The following is a 17929-nucleotide window of genomic DNA, read 5'->3' on the forward strand; positions in this document are numbered from 1 at the left end:
CATGTTTGCTACAATGTATCAGTCTGGGCTGTTTAGCTCACAGAGCATTGGCTACAATTGTGAGAACAGGATGACTTTCTCTGAATGTAAACTGGGTGATCTCATTCACTGACTGCAAGCAGAGAATTGTAAAAATGATCCCCTATGGCATAAAGGTTTGATCTCTGGGGATATGAAGGTTTGTATTCACCCCATGTGAATGGGGCATTGGTGCACATACTGAACCGCTGCTCCACTCACTTCTTGTGGACCCTTGTTTTTTGGATCCCGGTGGCATTTATACCCATTGGTCAAACTTCTATCCCCTATCCTCTGTATAGGGGGTTAATATCATTAGTGTATAGTATAGTAGCCACATTGCAACTGTAAAGGGATTAGAAGCAAAAAGTGCACACTCGGCTGTAGGGGGCGTTTCGCTCTCCAGTATTAAAATGTGTATAAGATCCGGTCTATACGGTGCTACAATCCAACCCACATAAAAATGATTTTTGCAATGCAGCATTTGAAGGGTTAATGTGACAGAATAAAATCTGAACAGACGCAGACCCTGTAAGAAAGCGTTTATGATGTTTGGACCATTTCCTGCTTCTCTGCGGAGCCACAAAGTTAAATAAATCTGCTCAGTGTAAATACGACGGTGTCACCGGGCTGAAGGATGGAGCTGGGAAGTCGCACATTTCCTGAACTATTTTAGCAACTCGTGAGTGCGCTGATCCCATGATCGTAAATCCCTTACATACTGACCCCCTTGTACGAAACTGCACGTTTAATACTATGATGTAACCTTATGTTACTGCCTCCTCCCGGGCAAAGTACACTGGAAGAGATATACTGTATATACGGATGAGAGGTGAACGACTGAAATCCGCAATAGATCATGTAGAAGGCAATCAGGGCAAGATTAAAGTTGGGGGGCCAGGCATAGCGCCATACATTGTATAGTGGCTGTGTTTGGTATTGCAGCCGCGTCTGAGCTGCGTGTCAGATGAATGCAACCTCTAACATGGGTGTCTAGGACGTAACTATGTATAGGCGTTAATTTCCAGTAATTACTGGTTAGCCATGGAGGGTAGATTTGGAAGCTGGTGAAGGCCAGGGGCCAGGTTCCTCTTGTATGTGCCTGGTTGGTAGATGGAGACGCCTATAGACGGAGGGATTCTATGGGGCCAGTCGCTTCAGATCCTATAACGTGGCCATATAGCGTAGTAATGAATCTATGCGTGTAACAGATCAATCCCCTGTGTCTCCAGATGAGATCTTCCCTATGGACGTGTTCTGATGTAATCGCCTTCCCATACGTTACATAAGGATGTTGGATAACTCTTGCCTCATGTGCTAATCTTACATAGTTATTGCTTTCCTTCAGTATTGGGCCATTTGGGTTGGAGCACGGTACTGCCTACAATCCTGGCACCCTTGCATCACACTGCAGTATAGCCATCGCCATTGACTTATATGGAGAATGTAGTGGGCATGCTGTGTCCTAGTAGATGGAGGAGGAGCTGTCCCATTACCTATCCTCACCGGCATGATCCTATGTTATCTGTCTCTACCTTATAATAAGATTATGGCTGGCTCTGCCCCCATTGTAAACCTTACAAGCTGAAAAGTAATCTCAACAAAAAGGAAGGCTCAGTCAGTAACACTCCTGAATATACAGAAGTCTATGAAGTTCCTGTCTTTGTCTGCTCCTTGTCCATCCCCCGTAACCATTTTCGAAACCCCTCATTGTGTTTACAGCTGCCACATTCATGGAACACTGGAAACGGCGACAAATGAGGCTCAACTACCGATGGGACCTGACCGGTTTTGAAGAAGAAGAGGTGAGTAAGAAAAACCATGAAGAAGATGCTAATCCTCCTACAGTGACAGGAGGTGTTATCCTAGGGGCCAATTAAACGACAGAAAGGGTTCAAGGACACGGCAGGTTTCTATGGGATAGTCCTTCCTAATATTTGCTTTATTGGTAAGCAATGAGTTAATATGATCGCTCCATAGGGAATTTTAGGGAGCCGATCGCCAGACCCCGGCCTTGCAGATAGATAGGTTACCTCTTCATTGCCTCCATCGCGGAGATATCGCCGTTTTTGTCAATATACAAATGAGATTTTTGAAGCAATGGTGTGGCCACATTGACAAGAAAGGTGCTATCTCCGCAACAGAGGCCCCAATTCACAAGGGGAAGAGACTGTGTTATTCAGGTGACCCTAACCTATCCATTGGCGGGGCTGCGTTCTGCTGACAGACTCCCTTTAAATTATACGATTTCTATTCAAATACAATGCAAGTATTTGTGCAACACAATGTCAAACTTGTATTTGTGTGTGTTTCTATGTATATAGTGTGTGTGATACCATATATACGCACCTGTGTCCACATATCATCTTCCCCATTGTTCATAATAGACCCCTTTGTCCTCCAGTTCATGCCCTTCATGTCCGCATTGTAATGTTGTAGTATTGGGTGTCCTTGATATACCCCATAGTGTATCTGGTAGACCAGCCAATACCCCAACACTAACTGTGACCCCTCCCGGACCCCCGATTAATAATCATCTTTTTTTTTCCCCTTTGTGTTGTGTCTTGTATCCTAAAGGGCATGGTCAAGGTTTGGACTCATTTATTCATATTTTTCTATCTCCTTCAGCAAATTTTCTTTGCACCCTCTTCTTAAATCATGCCCAGCAAAGGCCTCAATATATGTGTCATGCGTGTGCGTCACTGCTCTGTGGCTGATCCCACCAACCCAAATGAACACGTTGCACCTTGTCTTGTCTGCAAGCATCGGCTCTTCGTTTACGTTGTCTCGTGTTTTGCGTCCATCACAAATCCTGATTCTGTTTCACAGCAGCACTTGTATGTCCGCCGATGGTAACGCATCGTACCAATCTATGTACTGATCCGCGTCCGTCATTGCCTGCCTGCGCCTTCAGATCTGCGCTACAATCTTGACACAGAAATTAATCTGCTCGGGCCGATGTACGCTACCAGATAACTTATCTTCTGTTCTCCTTGTTACCTACAGGATCATCCCAGGGCTGAATATGAAGCCAAGGTCCTTCAAAAATCGTTAAGAAAGGAGCGCCGGCGCAAAGAGGTACGGAGATCAGTCTTACCAGATCAGGAATAGGAATAGGAACAAGTCCTGTAGTGGGCTAGCCTTGTCATGTCTACTTGTGTAACTGGGCAGGGAATAGAGATGGACAGACCTCTTAAGATTCCTTTAGTTTCAGGTGGCCCGGTTCCTGATTCGTTTCGGATTGAACCGGAAGTGCAGTTATTATACTTTGGGGTCTCTTCAAGATTCCAGATTATAATAGAGGGAGTTGTAAGAAACATTTATGCTCGCCCTATCTCTTCTTTTATGGCCTCCTTGTGGTGTCTGGTGCTCTCGTTCAGTCTCTTCTGTACCCGGGATCACCACTGAGGTCAGTGATTGGGACCGCTGAGTGTCATGGCACTTGGTGTGTCCATGTGACGATTAATGACCCAATCATAGGCCTCAGGGGTGGCCACGGGGTATGATGTCTCCAAGACTGGAGTGTATTCACTGTCTAGAAGTACTAGGATAAACCTTCCTGGCCAAATCTGAGGCCGGATACGTGTCGATCTAAGGTGATTATTATTGTATATTCCATGTCCATAAATAAATCATGACATTTTCGTCACTGCGTCGCTCGCCCTGTGGTTGTGATTAGCCTTACGTCCTGTAACCCAATCCTGAGGCGGTCACGCTCCTGCCCTGTATGGCCGTGTTTGTGCAGCGTCCACCTGTACACAATGGTTTGTTTTATTCTAAAGTCAATCTGATCCACAAACCCGGGATCAGGTAACCTGTAAGTGAAGGCAATGGCGCTATTGTCCACCCGCGTCTCCTATTACTATGCTGTGTCACTGGTCTGCTCCGTCTACTTCGTATGTAGAGTAGTAGCATGTTACTAACCTTCACTCAGATGTTGTAAATCTGAAGCTAGACATACCGGGTGAATTCACACGCTGCAGATGTGTTGCAGAAATCCGTCCCATTCATCTGAATGAAGCTTGCAGAAATCCATGTGCTTGCCGCCAAACAACCCCATGAATGGAATGGATTACCCCCTGCAGCAATTTCTATGTTACATCTGCCACTTGTGAATTGACCCTTATGGACTACATGGCAACATGCGGGCACAAGACATAAGATTGCAATGTCATGCCGCTAATAGTGATGGTAAATGTGGTTTGGATTTTGGCCGATGGTCTTGGCGCGTTGTCCCACAGGTCACAACGCAACTACATTAACAATTGGATAGCAGCACAACATTGCGATCTTCTGTTGCACACCCACCATTTGCCGTGTAGTCCTTCTTATGCAAAATACCTTTTCTCCATGACGCAAAACTGGTTTAATATCTTCTTCTGTCTCCAGCTGCCTTACTGCTGTATCTGTATGACTGATATTGAATGAGCGTGTGCACTGCCCCGACCATCACAGGCCTCTAGGAGCCGGCTTCATTTACCTTGGTGGGCCCATATTTCATTAAAGGGAACTGCCTTAAAGGTGAAGGGCTTGACCTATTGGAAGACTAGTCAACACTTAATGTCTGTATGAAGAACCACAGACGAGGCCTCGGTAACGCAAACCCATAGACTAGGCCTCGGTAACGCAAACCCCGTAGACTAGGCCTCGGTGACGCAAATCTGTAGACTAGGCCTTGGTTACGCAAATCCATAGGCTAGGCCTCGGTAACGCAAACCCGTAAGCTAGGCCTCGGTAATGCAAACCCGTAAGCTAGGCCTCGGTAACGCAAACCCGCAGGCTAGGCCTCTGTTACGCAAACCTGTAGGCTAGGCCTCGGTAACGCAAACCTGTAGGCTAGGCCTCGGTAACGCAAACCTGTAGGCTAGGCCTCGGTAACGCAAACCCGTAGGCTAGGCCTCGATAATGCAAACCTGTAGGCTAGGCCTCAGTAACGCAAACCCCTAGTCTAGGCCTCAGTAACGCAAACCCGTAGTCTAGGCCTCTGTAACGCAAACCCATAGGATAGCCCTCGGTAATGCAAACCCGTAGGCTAGGCCTCGGTAACGCAAACCCATAGGATAGCCCTCGGTAATGCAAACCCGTAGGCTAGGCCTCGGTAACGCAAACCCATAGGATAGCCCTCGGTAATGCAAACCCATAGGCTAGGCCTCGGTAACGCAAACCCGTGGGCTAGGCCTTAAGCTAGGCTTTGGTAATGCAAATCCGTAGACTAGGCCTCGGTTACACAAACCCATAGGCTAGGCCTTGGTTATGCAAACCCATAGGCTAGGCCAGTTGGGGTCATGTCCCTGCATTGTCTTTACTAACCAAATCAAACTGTGGATGAACACACCCATTTGACTAAGGAGGTGATTGTCAATTTATTGTTACATTTACAAGAAGACTAAACCCAGAGCTGTAAGAAAAAATGGCTGTTATTTTATTATAGGAAATCCTAAAACCGACCTACCATGGGAATTGTCAGATCCTCTTTAACTTTTGACCAGAGATGCGTGCCTAGTCTAGATATCGTGGCCATTCTGTCATTGTGTACGCAGTTCCTAGCTTGGCCTGGGATATTCTGGGGGCAGTGCACACACACACCTTGTTTCTCATTCATTGCTGCTGATTGTACAGTGCTTTATAACACTATCGCATGGTCCTTTTTGTTTCCTTCAAATGCCTTCAGAAGCATCCGCCTGTTCCTGAGGAGAACACAAACAAGTGGAGGCAGAGAGTTAAGACAGCCATGGCTGGGGTGAAATTGGTACATGTTACGCCCAATTTGTAGGGTTAAGATTTGGTTTATTTAGACAACACCGTGGTTGACTGTGTTTGGCATACTGAGGGGATTATTTGAGCACAGGAAGGCTTCCCAATGCCAGGCGGAGGAGGGCGAGCCCTGACCATTGAATGATCCCCTCGGGCTGCTTAGTTTTTTAACAATAATTTTTTTTATTTTTTTTCCCATGTTAATATCATCTCTGTGTCCACCTTCCCCCACCACCCAGTCGATGCATGGCTCCTCGTTACTCCCGTTGGCTCTGTCTTGCTGCACATTGTATGGAAAGTCTCCGTGTTGTGTTTGTGAGCATGCTGCACCATGTACGAGGGGACTGCTCTAGTGTTGTCTATTCTTCATCTATTATAACCTCAATATTACGGCTCATTGCTAACGTACCCCATTACCATTGCTGGTGGTGACCTATTGACATAACTGGGAACTTTGGAATTTAAAGTTGGGTAGCGGCGGGGCTTAACCTCTATACGTAGAATGTTCCCAGTTATATCCATGTGGATTACTAGTCTTAGTCTGGACAATTCGATCAATCAGTAGCCGGTACAAACAATTAATGGTCCATTCATTGGTGTAGAACCAGGTCCTGAAGGGTCCAACCTAGGGTCCGCATCTATCAGGCCATGGTGGGAGTTATAATATTGCAACAGCTAGAGAACCACAATTTGGGAAAGACTATTGTAGGCTCAGCTTGTGGAGAGTCCAGGATCTTTATACTGGATTCACACCGTCAGTCCAAATTACAGCCACAAATCCCGTCCCGACCAGGAGTCTAATGACCGACAGTCACGGTACTCTATATCCCTATAATGCTGCTGTATCGGGTTATCAGGCCCACAGACGAGACGGGATTTGTAGCTACAACACAGATGTATTGTAACAGACTCAATCCAAGATGGATAAAAACATTGAGAATTTTTTTTTCTATCGAGCAACACTGGGTTCCCTTGTACATCTTTAAACAGATGCGACCCCTTCCCCACGCCCCCAGACACTGACTCCTGTGTGCCTGTGGTCCATTGACACTTCATCCGCCTTGTGTGTGTTCACATTTGGATCTCCTCCACTTGTTGCTCACGCTTTCCGATGATGTCGCAGTCAATTTTTTTTTATTTTTGTTCTTTCTCCAATGCATTTTAGACTGAAAAGGAAAAGCTGACCTGGAGGGACAGGGTTCCGGCTTACGTCACCAATTTAGTGGGCATCATTTTCATGGTAAGTGGTAATATACCAATATTTTGTCCTTCGGTAGTCCTAACAGGTGTTGTGGTGAAGATTTCTTTTAACACTACTAAGGGGTCTGGTAGCTCAAGTACCCCAGGGCCACGGGGTGCCAACAAGTCACATTGCCTATCCAGGGTGTACAGGGTGAACTGAATCTTCGTCCTAAGCAAAGGAAAGCCTCTATCCAATAATTGCCATCTACTCATCAGTAACTATCATGGCCCGCTATTATTGAGATATGGCCCAATATTTTGTGTCAAACGATCTAAAAAAAACCTGGAGTAAACCCCTTTCAAACACAACAGTAACCTACAACTTTCTTTCATATATTGTCCTAGGCAGCTCCAAATTCATGGTCCAGTCTGAAACCTATAGCTATAATATTTTCCTTGTTCTTCCACCAGGTTGGTTTGACCTTTGCCATTGTCTTTGGCGTCATTGTATATCGTGTCTCCACCGCGGCCGCATTAGCCATGAGTTCTAGCCCTTCTGCCCGCGCTAATGTCAGGGTGACTGTGACTGCGACGGCCGTCATCATCAATTTGGTGGTGATCCTGATTCTGGATGAGGTTTATGGCTGTATAGCACGGTGGTTGACCCAGATCGGTAAGTAGATATATATGGCACCATATTCTTTACTTTTTTTGCTCCGTACACTCAATACACCTTCCAAATGGGGCAGCTGCAGAGCTCAGCACTGTTCCTACTTGGGATATGTTCCAGAGACTGAAGATTTCGGAGACTCACAACCAGTTAGGTCTGAGCAAATATGACTGGTCCGTATTGTTCTTGTTGCAGTCATACATTGCCTGGTGACTTAATACAATCCATTTGTTTTGTCCTGGACAGAGGTTCCGAAAACTGATAAGACTTTTGAGGAGCGTTTGATATTCAAGGCCTTCCTTCTGAAGTTTGTCAATGCCTACACACCCATCTTCTACGTTGCGTTCTTCAAGGGTCGGTAAGTAAAGGGTTACTATTACACTGCTTAACCTGAGAGTGAGTCCAGAAAATACCTGCCCCGTGATATCTAGAGTTCAGTGACCAGATGTTCAAAGATCCTATTTGTGAGCCCTTTGACATGTCTTAGTCATATGGTCTACCTAAGGGGGTTCTCTACCTAGGAACCTCCTCTGTCAGGATGGAGACCCATTATCCAGAACCAATAGCGACTACAATAGTTTGCTCTAGATAACTCTGCATGTCTCACTTACGACCAGTTGACTTTAATGGGCACCATGATATGTTTCACTTACTCTGCGGTGGTGTTGCAGGTCATCTGAATATCCGCTGCTAGGTTTCTGCACAGATTATAGCCCATCACTTAGGCCCCCTCCAGACGGCCATATTTTTGGCTGAACGCGCACTACAACCATAGTCTAGACTGCATTTCACACAACTGTAGCATGCACTACTTCAGTCCATTGTGTAGAGGAAACAGACTTGAACACCACTGGATAGCGTAGTCTCAGATGGCCTCCTAGTCTGTCTCCTCCACCATGTTATGCCGTTGCTGAGGTTTTGCTTGCACTGCCTGCCTTTGTTTCTTGCTCACCTTGCACAAATGGAGGTAAAAGATCTAACGGAAACTGCTTTCCTCTTCTCTTTAGGTTTATTGGGCGTCCAGGGGACTACCTCTACATATTTGGCTCCTTCAGAATGGAAGAGGTATGTATCCCTAGAGGTTCGAGGCCTCATCTGTTGGGCTGATGGGCTCAGGTATGCCCGAGAAATGGAGTGGAATGGAATTAGACAGGCAGCTGACCTAGTTGAGGGCATCAGCTGAGTCAGAAGATGTTCAGCCTCGGCACTGAGACCACCAAGCCATGCACAAGTGTTAATTCTGCAGGATGGTGTGTGTACTCACATGCAGGTTCTTTTGCAGTGTGCCCCTGGTGGTTGTTTAATGGAACTGTGCATCCAGCTGAGCATCATCATGTTGGGGAAGCAGCTGATCCAGAACAATCTCTTCGAGATAGGAATCCCGTGAGTGCTTGGTATCCTGATATAACCCGTGTCGGTGCAGTTATTCCTGAATGTGCTGAACCTCTCTTCCTGCTCCTTCTAGGAAAATGAAGAAGCTGATTCGATACTTAAAGTCAAGGCGACAAACCTACATGGACCACGAGGAGCAAATGAAGAAGAAGCAACGCTATGAATTGGATTATGACCTGGAACCTTTTGCCGGACTGACTCCAGAGTATATGGAAATGAGTATGTGAAAGAATTGTTGTCACCCTGAAATTATCTTATTGCTTGTAAATGGAGTTCCCCTCAAAATTAAGGCAGAAGGGCAACTTTTGTTACTCCATTACTAGTTATAGTTAACCCTTAGCTCACAGCTCCTTTGTCCCTCTCCGCAGTTATCCAGTTTGGATTCGTCACCCTGTTTGTCGCCTCCTTTCCCCTGGCTCCTCTCTTTGCTTTACTGAATAACATCATTGAAATAAGACTGGACGCCAAGAAATTCATCACCGAGCTCAGAAGACCGGTAGCCGTCAGAGCAAAAGACATTGGTACGTCACGGTATAGCGTAGCGGCATGGTGCTGACTTGATGGGATGTAGCAGAGCCAGATGAGTATTTTAATATACATATTTATATCAGCTGGCAACAATCTGTTATTATTTGGGGGGTACATCACTGGTGTAACTATAGGGGTCACAGTGGTTGCAGCAGAAACAGGCCCAAAGCTCAGGGGGCCCATGGGTCACACTCACCCCACTAGGGCTATATAAACGTCTTTGATGACTGGCAGTCTGTGTATAGTGACGTTATCCTCCCTACCCTATGGTGCACTGGTGGGAGAAGATTTATGTTGCACAGCCTTCCACTGTCAGAAAGGAGAAAAGTAACCTTTTAATGGCAAAAATAGCAGCTGGTTAGTAGCAAATATATAATGACACAGAGGTATTCTGTGGAGGAGACTGTTTTACAAAAGGGGGGACATAGGAAACATGAGAATGATGGGAAGCTTGTGTGCATAGATATGTTGTGGCAAATGGTGCTCTGGGTCATAACAGAGAAGGCAAGGGAAATGCAAATCCTGCTAAAATAGTTGGATGGGGAACAGCATATAGTTGTTGCTCTGTAGAACCCGTGAGCCTTTATGGTTGTAGCTATAGGGGATGTAGATGCAGTTGCACACAGGCCCTGGTACCTCAGGGGGGCCCCTCTCCTGCAAAAAGGAAATGACGCCTAGTAGTGTGTGCCCGGCTATTGTCGAAACTCCCATTGACGTGAATGAAGGCAGCCACACACACATCCACGAACATTGGCTGTGGCACAGGAGTCTCCTATCTATCTCTTCTTGGCCAAGACAGGGGGCACCCAGTGCACCTACACCACCAAACCTCCTTTCCTCCTAGTGATACCCCAGAACAATACGGCAGCCTCGGGGATGCTTATCCTGGAGATTGTGAAGGGTTTAGAAGGAGAATGTTCCCTGTCGCCTCCAGGCCTGACTCTACGTAAACTACGCGCAGCACTTTACATAACTTGCACCCATGGCTATTAATAAAGTGTCACACTATCAGAAGGATCTCTGTTCTCCAGGATCTGCAGTGTTTGCTCGGCCTTAGCTGTCATCACAGCCTGGTGATAAATCCAGACACAATGCTACGATAGGTTTCACATCTGATGGCCAGCTTGTTGGATACCAGAAAATTTGCCAATCTCTGTTTTTTGGATTTGGCAATAAGTTTGTTTTTTCTAAGAAATAGCGCCCCATAGAGACGGCTCATGGGGCTATTAATCTCAAATTCTGCATAAGCATTAAGCAAAAAGATAAAAATCTAGCTACCTGAAGCCACCACTAGGGGGCCCTCACTGCAGACTGGTTACACATTGAACCCAAGAGCACCACAGTATGCAATAAACTCCTGATCCCCCCCCCCCCCTTAGTGGTGGAAGCAAGAAGCCAGAATTTAAGTTGATTCTGTGCAGGGATTTGGAACTTTGTATACATATGTAATTAAAATAATCCTGGATTTTTTTAAGTCAACTGTGTGAGAATATAAAACCTAGGGGGCGCTCTGATCTAGCAATGATCAATAATTGCTATTTCTTTGCAGGTATTTGGTATAATATTCTGCGAGGGATTGGAAAGCTGGCGGTGATAATAAATGTAAGTGACGTCACATTGTAGGTCATGTCCTTGTCAACAGTGGGTTGCAAAGAGAAACCATGGATAACGTGTCAATTACAGAGCGGTGGGGAACTGAACGAGGGAGTCCGTCCTGCAGGTAGTCAGGTCGGCGCGCTGTAAATAACAGACCGGTGATCGTCTGTCCGTATTCGGGCATCTAGTGGGGTTTCCAATCAGAAATAGGACTATTGGGGGGAGTTCTCCATGAAGCTCGTCCTCCTAAGGTCTCCACTTTCTGTAGACGTTCATAAATAACCCAATATCGCTTTCATGTGCTGCCATATAACAGATACGTTTTCATAGCCAAGGCACCATCTGTGCTGCTACATTCTTCCCCCTGATATACGGCATTATACTGTCCTCTGACTTACTGTAAAGTTAGTGTTTCCAAAGTCTGCGTTTTAGGAGACCCTCCTGTAAAGCCCCCATAAGTCTTTCAATTTATTTAATTTAGTTTTTTTTTGTTTTAAAGCTATACCCCGACCGCAAAGCCTAATAATAGACTGACACTTGCCAATCTTTTAGGGGGTTTCTTCCTTTGCAGCGGTCAGCTCATTTACATTATAGACGCGATTACAATAGAAAATAACACCTCTGAGCCATAATGACATCACTTCTGACAATTGATGATGTCACAGCCTATCTCCTCCCCCTCGATGCACAGAGCCTGTCTAGACATCAATGTTTCACCTCCATATAGTGGAAATGTGCGCATACCCCGGGATGTTATAGAAGGTGCAGAGCCGTGAAGGCTAAGTGGAACCAAAGGTCTTTGCCCTATAGGAAGATACCAGGGAACTTGTACTTGAATTTACCATATATTTAATTCCTCTCATTTGACATTCCCTCCCAGGCCTTTGTCATCTCCTTCACCTCTGACTTCATCCCACGCCTCGTGTACCTCTACATGTACAGTCCAGATGGCACCATGCATGGCTTTCTCAACAACACACTCGCCTACTTTAATGTCAGTGACTTTAAACCTGGTACCGGGCCAAATATAGAGCAAGAAGTAGCCTACCCAGTGGAGATCTGCAGGTAGCCGTGCCTTGTGCACCTCTGTCTTGTCTCCCCTGCACCCCCTGTATACCAGATGTGTCTTACTGAGTGGGAATCTTTTCTTCTCCAGATACAAAGATTATCGGGAACCTCCATGGGCTGAGAATAAATATGATATCACGAAGGAGTTCTGGGCCGTTCTGGCTGCAAGATTGGCTTTCGTCATAGTATTTCAGGTATGTTGGGTCAGAGGTAGCCTGGACCCTCATTGCTACATAGAGGGGTAACTTGAATTCAATATAGCAACTGAGCAACAGGACATTAAAATATCAATAACATGGCTCTACTATAAGGTTACCTGCCTGCCATACACAAGGCTCTGTGTTTGAAACCTGGGACAGACGTAATGAAGGTGTAAATAGCCCCCTCCTCACTAGTAGTCACTGTAGTGCTGTCACAGTGCAATAAATACTAATGAATCGCCTGGCCCAGCCCCCTCCTCACTAGTAGTTACTGTAGTGCTGTCACAGTGCAATGAATACTAATGAATCGCCTGGCCCAGCCCCCTCCTCGCTCGTAGTCACTGTAGTGCTGTCACAGTGCAATGAATACTAATGAATCGCCTGGCCCAGCCCCCTCCTCACTAGTAGTCACTGTAGTGCTGTCACAGTGCAATAAATACTAATGAATCGCCTGGCCCAGCCCCCTCCTCACTAGTAGTTACTGTAGTGCTGTCACAGTGCAATGAATACTAATGAATCGCCTGGCCCAGCGCCCTCCTCACTAGTAGTCACTGTAGTGCTGTCACAGTGCAGTAAATACTAATGAATCGCCTGGCCAAGACCCCTCCTCACTAGTAGTCACTGTAGTGCTGTCACAGTGCAATGAATATTAATGACTCATCTGGCCCAGCCCCCTCCTCACTAGTAGTCACTGTAGTGCTGTCACAGTGCAATAAATACTAATGAATCGCCTGGCCCAGACCCCCTCCTCACTAGTAGTCACTGTAGTGCTGTCACTATGAATACTAATGAATCGCCTGTCCCAGCCCCCTCCTCACTAGTAGTCACTGTAGTGCTGTCACAGTGCAATGAATACTAATGAATCGCCTGGCCCAGACCCCTCCTCACTAGTAGTCACTGTAGTGCTGTCACTATGAATACTAATGAATTGCCTGGCTCAGACCCCTCCAAGCCAAACAGGCTTTAGACTATCACAGCTGAGGATCGGGTTTGAGTTTTTCAGCCTTAATAGAGTCATCTGGGATTCACTTTATGGCTGGCACTATCACAGGGGTGTTACCTTTTTCCTCTCACCCTGATATGCCTATCTTAGTAAATCCTCATGAAATAATAATTTCGAAACCTCTTCTGTTATAATTCTGTGTTGTGCCATTCCTTTAGGAAACTTATGAATAAATTGACAACTGGGCGTTACCATTCTGCTAGCCAGAGTCCCTACAAAGTATCGCTTTGCCAGAACACACAGTTTGTGTGTGTGTGTAGGAATACACCCTAACTAATAACACCCCGATGTCAATGTATTCCTATATTTCCAGGAGGAGTAGCAGAGGTATGGCAGGAGTAGTACAAGTATACAAGTAGTTGCCAAATCAGACATGGCAGGAGAGGAGACTCGTTCTGTTGAAAAATTTGCAGCTATTTTTCCTTTTTGGGTGTTGTGAAATAAAAAACCTCAGCTAAAAACTGAAGAAATAATAACTTGCCTCAAATCCCCACGCATCCCCACTCCTCCTTTCAGTGGATCTTTTGGCTCTCCTGACATGTCTGCTTTAAAGGGATCCTATCACTCAGACATGACTTTTTTTTCTAAGTACCACATTGGAATAGCCTTAAGAAAGGCTATTTGTCTCCTACCTTTCGTCATCTTCTCCACGCCGCCGTTTGCCTACAATCCCGGTTCTTGTCGGTATGCTAATGAGCTGTCTCGCAGCACTGGGGGCGGACCCCAGCGCTCAGACAGCACTAGGGGCTTTCCCAATGCTGCGAGAGAACTCCTCTTCTTCAGCAGCGTCATCTTCATCCTCTTCTTCCGGCCGTGGCTTGTAACTTCTAAGGCCTCGGGCCTTGGGCAGAGTCTGTGCATGCCCACAGGCCATGAAAAAATGGCCGCTTCCAATGCAAGGTAGGAGACGAATAGCCTTTCTTAAGGCTATTCCGACGTGGTACTTAGAAAAAATCATGTCTGAGTGATAGGATCCCTTTAAAAAAAAAACCAAAAAAACAAATCGATTATAATAATTTTGGAGCATCTTCTGTTCCAGATTGTTTTGCGTTCCTTTGTTATTCCTCCTGGGAATTTCACTCCTCCCCCTGATCAATCGGGGTGCACCTGAACAGTCTGACACTATCCAATCAGTGCAGACCATAGGGACACACCCTGCTGATCAGGGGAATGTTCACATATTGTTACTAACTAGTTCAACCATTTCCAAGAGGAATAACAGAGGAACAGTTCTAAGAAAAGATACTCCAGAATCGTTATTTAATGCAGAATGACAAACCGGTCGGAAGAGGCGACCGGATTTCATTAAGAAAGGAAAGCTAGAACATCTTGCCCTTCTTTTCCTTGGTGGTGCTCATATGAATAATGAATGGTTCACACCCGGCCTTGTCTACTAAGCAGTTTTTTAATTCAACCCTAAGCGTTCCATCTCTTCTGGATACTATCTCCATACCTGCGCTCTCGACCTTGCCTCACGTCCTCTCCTTCTGTTGCAGAATCTGGTCATGTTCATGAGCGAATTTGTGGATTGGATAATCCCGGACATTCCCAAAGACATCAGCGAGCAGATCCACAGGGAGAAAGTCTTAATGGTGGAGGTCTTCTTGAAGGAAGAGCAGGGTAAGCTACAGATGCTGGAAACCTGGAAGGAACAACACGATAAGAAAAGAAACGAAAACTGCAACAACCAAAGCCCCAGACTCTCGCGCAGCAACACGGGGAGCACCGCCTCCGCGTACTCGAACCGCGTGGACGCGTAGAGTAAGTCACCGGGAGGACACGTTGTTTGGGCATTCATTCCACTGACGGAAAGGTCTTCCAAGATTTGACTCTTGAGCATTTGGCCGCCTATTGTCTGTGCAGCCTATCTTGGCTGGCACCTTGTGAGGCCAGAGGACCATGCTCTTGGGGACGAGCAGTGCGGCAGGGGATTTCTTGGCAGGCTCGATGACTTCAGAGTCACCACTGCATGTTACACAGTAGCGGTAGAATGTATTTCCTCTGTCTTGAGTCTATTGTGCCTTCTGCTGGGTCACTTGCGGGGGAATATTTTTAGCAGCAGCATAACCATAAACTGCACCTCTGTCTTTTATTGTAAGTAAGGTTTGGATGGGACATGGGCACGACCTCATGGGTCTATGAACGGACAGCTCGCTGCTGACATTCCTCCTGAGCAATCTGTGAACATGCCCGGAGTCTTCTCGACCTACACAAGACTCTTGGAGATCTCCTCCAGTAGCCAAATCTGACGTTGAGCTCCTCCGTCTTTTTATGCTGCACCAATTCTATGGACACGGAGAAGAATTTCCTTAATTTTTGTCGGACTGGAGCTTAACCTCCAGCACTACAGGGGTTAAGCTTGCAGAGAAGATATTTTTTTAGACACTACCTATGCAATGTAAAGACGCCTCTTTCCCTCCCCCTCCCCTCTTTGTATGGATCTTTTTATAATCTATTTATTGACGTGAAGTTTATGGTCAGACTTGTCAATTCCTCTCGGTAAACTAGCACTGACCGGCGATGGAGACCCCTGGTTTAACCTATGAAGTGCTATGGATTGTGGGTGGCGCCCCTTGTGGTTAGTGCAACACCCAACGACACTAAATTTTATGGTTATTGTTTTTGTTTTCCCATATGTTTTGTAAGAGTTTCTCCTTAACGTGTGTGTGATCCAGTTATGTCATGTCCAGAAAAGGAAGGGAGAACTTTTGGGGAATCCATCACTTGCGTAGCAAGGAGACAACTATTGTGTGAGTCCAACTAATCCTCATGAAAATCCACCATATTTTGCTCTCAAGCAGTTTCCCGTCATTGTACAGTTCACGTCACCCCTAGTATGTGGCCAAGTGCTAGAGGATGGCCTAAATGTTCATGACTATTGGTTCTGTCCACTTAATGGATGCCTCTGCCACCTGGTTCTCCATTATTGACATGATCCAGCTCCATCATGTCAACAGAAGGTAGAACTTTTGGTGAAGCCATCACCTACGTAGCGAAGAGGCAAATGTGGTGTGAACCCAACTAATACTCATGAAAATCTACCGTATCTTGCACCAAGCAGGTTCAGGTCAACATAGATCATAGAATCTCTAGTCTTTCACCATGTTCTTGTAAATTTTCATGACCATTGGTTCCGTTAGCTCAATGGCTGCCTCCGCCACCCGGTTCTCTGTAACGTGTGTGTGATCCAGTTATGTAATGCTGAAAAGGTAGGGGAAACTCTTGCGCTTACATAGTGAGGAGGCAAGTCAAGTGAACCCAACCAATGCTCATTAAAATTTACCATAATTTGTTACCAAACAAGCCTCCTCCAGGTCACGGCACCTCTAGTACACCACCATGTTCTAGACCCATGGCCTAAACTTTCATGACCATTCGTTCCGTCAGCTCAATGGTTGCCTCCGCCACCCGGTTCTCTGTGTTCTCTGTTCTATGTGTGTGTGAACCAGTTACGTAATATCGAAAAGGTAGGGGAAACCCTTACGCCTACATAGTGAGGAGGAAACAAACCCATAGTGAGGTTAGATGAACCCAACCAATACTCAGGAAAATTTACCATAATTTGCTACCAAGCAAGCTTCACCATGTCATGGCACGTCTAGTAGACCACCAGGTTCTGGATCCATGGCCTGAACTTTCATGACCGTTGGTTCCATTCACTCGATGGCTGCCTCCGCCCCCCCACATACTATTCATATATTTTGTCCTAAATTTCAATGTGCCCAAAAACCCTATAAATTATTAGCAGTTGTGATGGTTCCCTCCCTGGAATGTCATACGAGGGTGTGAGGATATTTACGGAAGACCTGACTGTATAGCTGGCTATACAGGTTCTTGCCATACATCCATACGTCTCAAGTCACTCTCCTATATAGAAGCCTACGATAGACAAGGTTTCAAAAGCATTGGAAGGAGTCCTAAAACTTACTTCCCAAAACGGTACCACGCCTGTCCAGGGGTTGAATGAATGACTTATCATATACTTTAATGAAGTTGAAGGTGCAATACCAGAAACGACCTGTGGCCTGGTGTGGTGCTGTTTTACAAAGGACAAGGAAATAGGGCATGTAGTGGCTTGGCATGGTCTCTGCCTATGACGCAGCAGCACCTCAGTACTGTAAAGCAATGGTGGACCTTCAGGCCAGAAGATCCTTCCACTCTGAGGTCATAAGCTCGGGACACACTTCATAGTCTTTGCCTTTTGTGAATTAACCCTTGGTGCTCACACCGTCCAGTGTCTTCTATTCAATGACATTCCTGTATATTTGTGTAACCACAGGCCATGTACACCGCTGACGGCTGCAGGAGAAGGTTCCACGTGGGATAAGCGTGAATGTGAACCATGGCTGACGTCCTGTAGAGAGCTAGGCAGCACATTAAAGTCATTAGTCAGGTTCCTTGTGTCATGTTTTGTGTGCGTGTGTGTGTTTTTTTTTTAAGAAAAGTTGTAAATCTCTATAAATCTATTCTAGAAAATGATCTAAATCCTATTCCTAATAAAGTAAATATGCAATTCTA

General features: G+C 45.9%; 1 protein-coding gene across 2 annotated transcripts in view; it reads left to right on the forward strand.

Moving 5' to 3' along the window:
* Positions 1-17929, forward strand: part of ANO1 (anoctamin 1) — an 84269-nt gene extending 66340 nt beyond the window's left edge. Inside the window, exons 13-26 of one of the 2 annotated variants that reach the window (XM_075280993.1) lie at positions 1741-1823; positions 3025-3096; positions 5690-5767; positions 6938-7012; positions 7426-7627; positions 7871-7982; positions 8632-8689; positions 8907-9007; positions 9090-9235; positions 9385-9537; positions 11094-11146; positions 12021-12205; positions 12297-12402; positions 14908-17929. In XM_075280993.1, the coding sequence (XP_075137094.1) occupies positions 1741-1823; positions 3025-3096; positions 5690-5767; positions 6938-7012; positions 7426-7627; positions 7871-7982; positions 8632-8689; positions 8907-9007; positions 9090-9235; positions 9385-9537; positions 11094-11146; positions 12021-12205; positions 12297-12402; positions 14908-15171 (1688 nt within the window). In that variant the 3' untranslated portion in view covers positions 15172-17929. The remainder of the gene's footprint in view (positions 1-1740; positions 1824-3024; positions 3097-5689; positions 5768-6937; positions 7013-7425; positions 7628-7870; positions 7983-8631; positions 8690-8906; positions 9008-9089; positions 9236-9384; positions 9538-11093; positions 11147-12020; positions 12206-12296; positions 12403-14907) is intronic. The other variant, XM_075280994.1, reaches the window with a different exon arrangement.

This window comes from Leptodactylus fuscus, chromosome 7 (genome assembly GCF_031893055.1).
Source record: "Leptodactylus fuscus isolate aLepFus1 chromosome 7, aLepFus1.hap2, whole genome shotgun sequence".
NCBI classification, from domain to species: Eukaryota; Metazoa; Chordata; class Amphibia; order Anura; family Leptodactylidae; genus Leptodactylus; species Leptodactylus fuscus.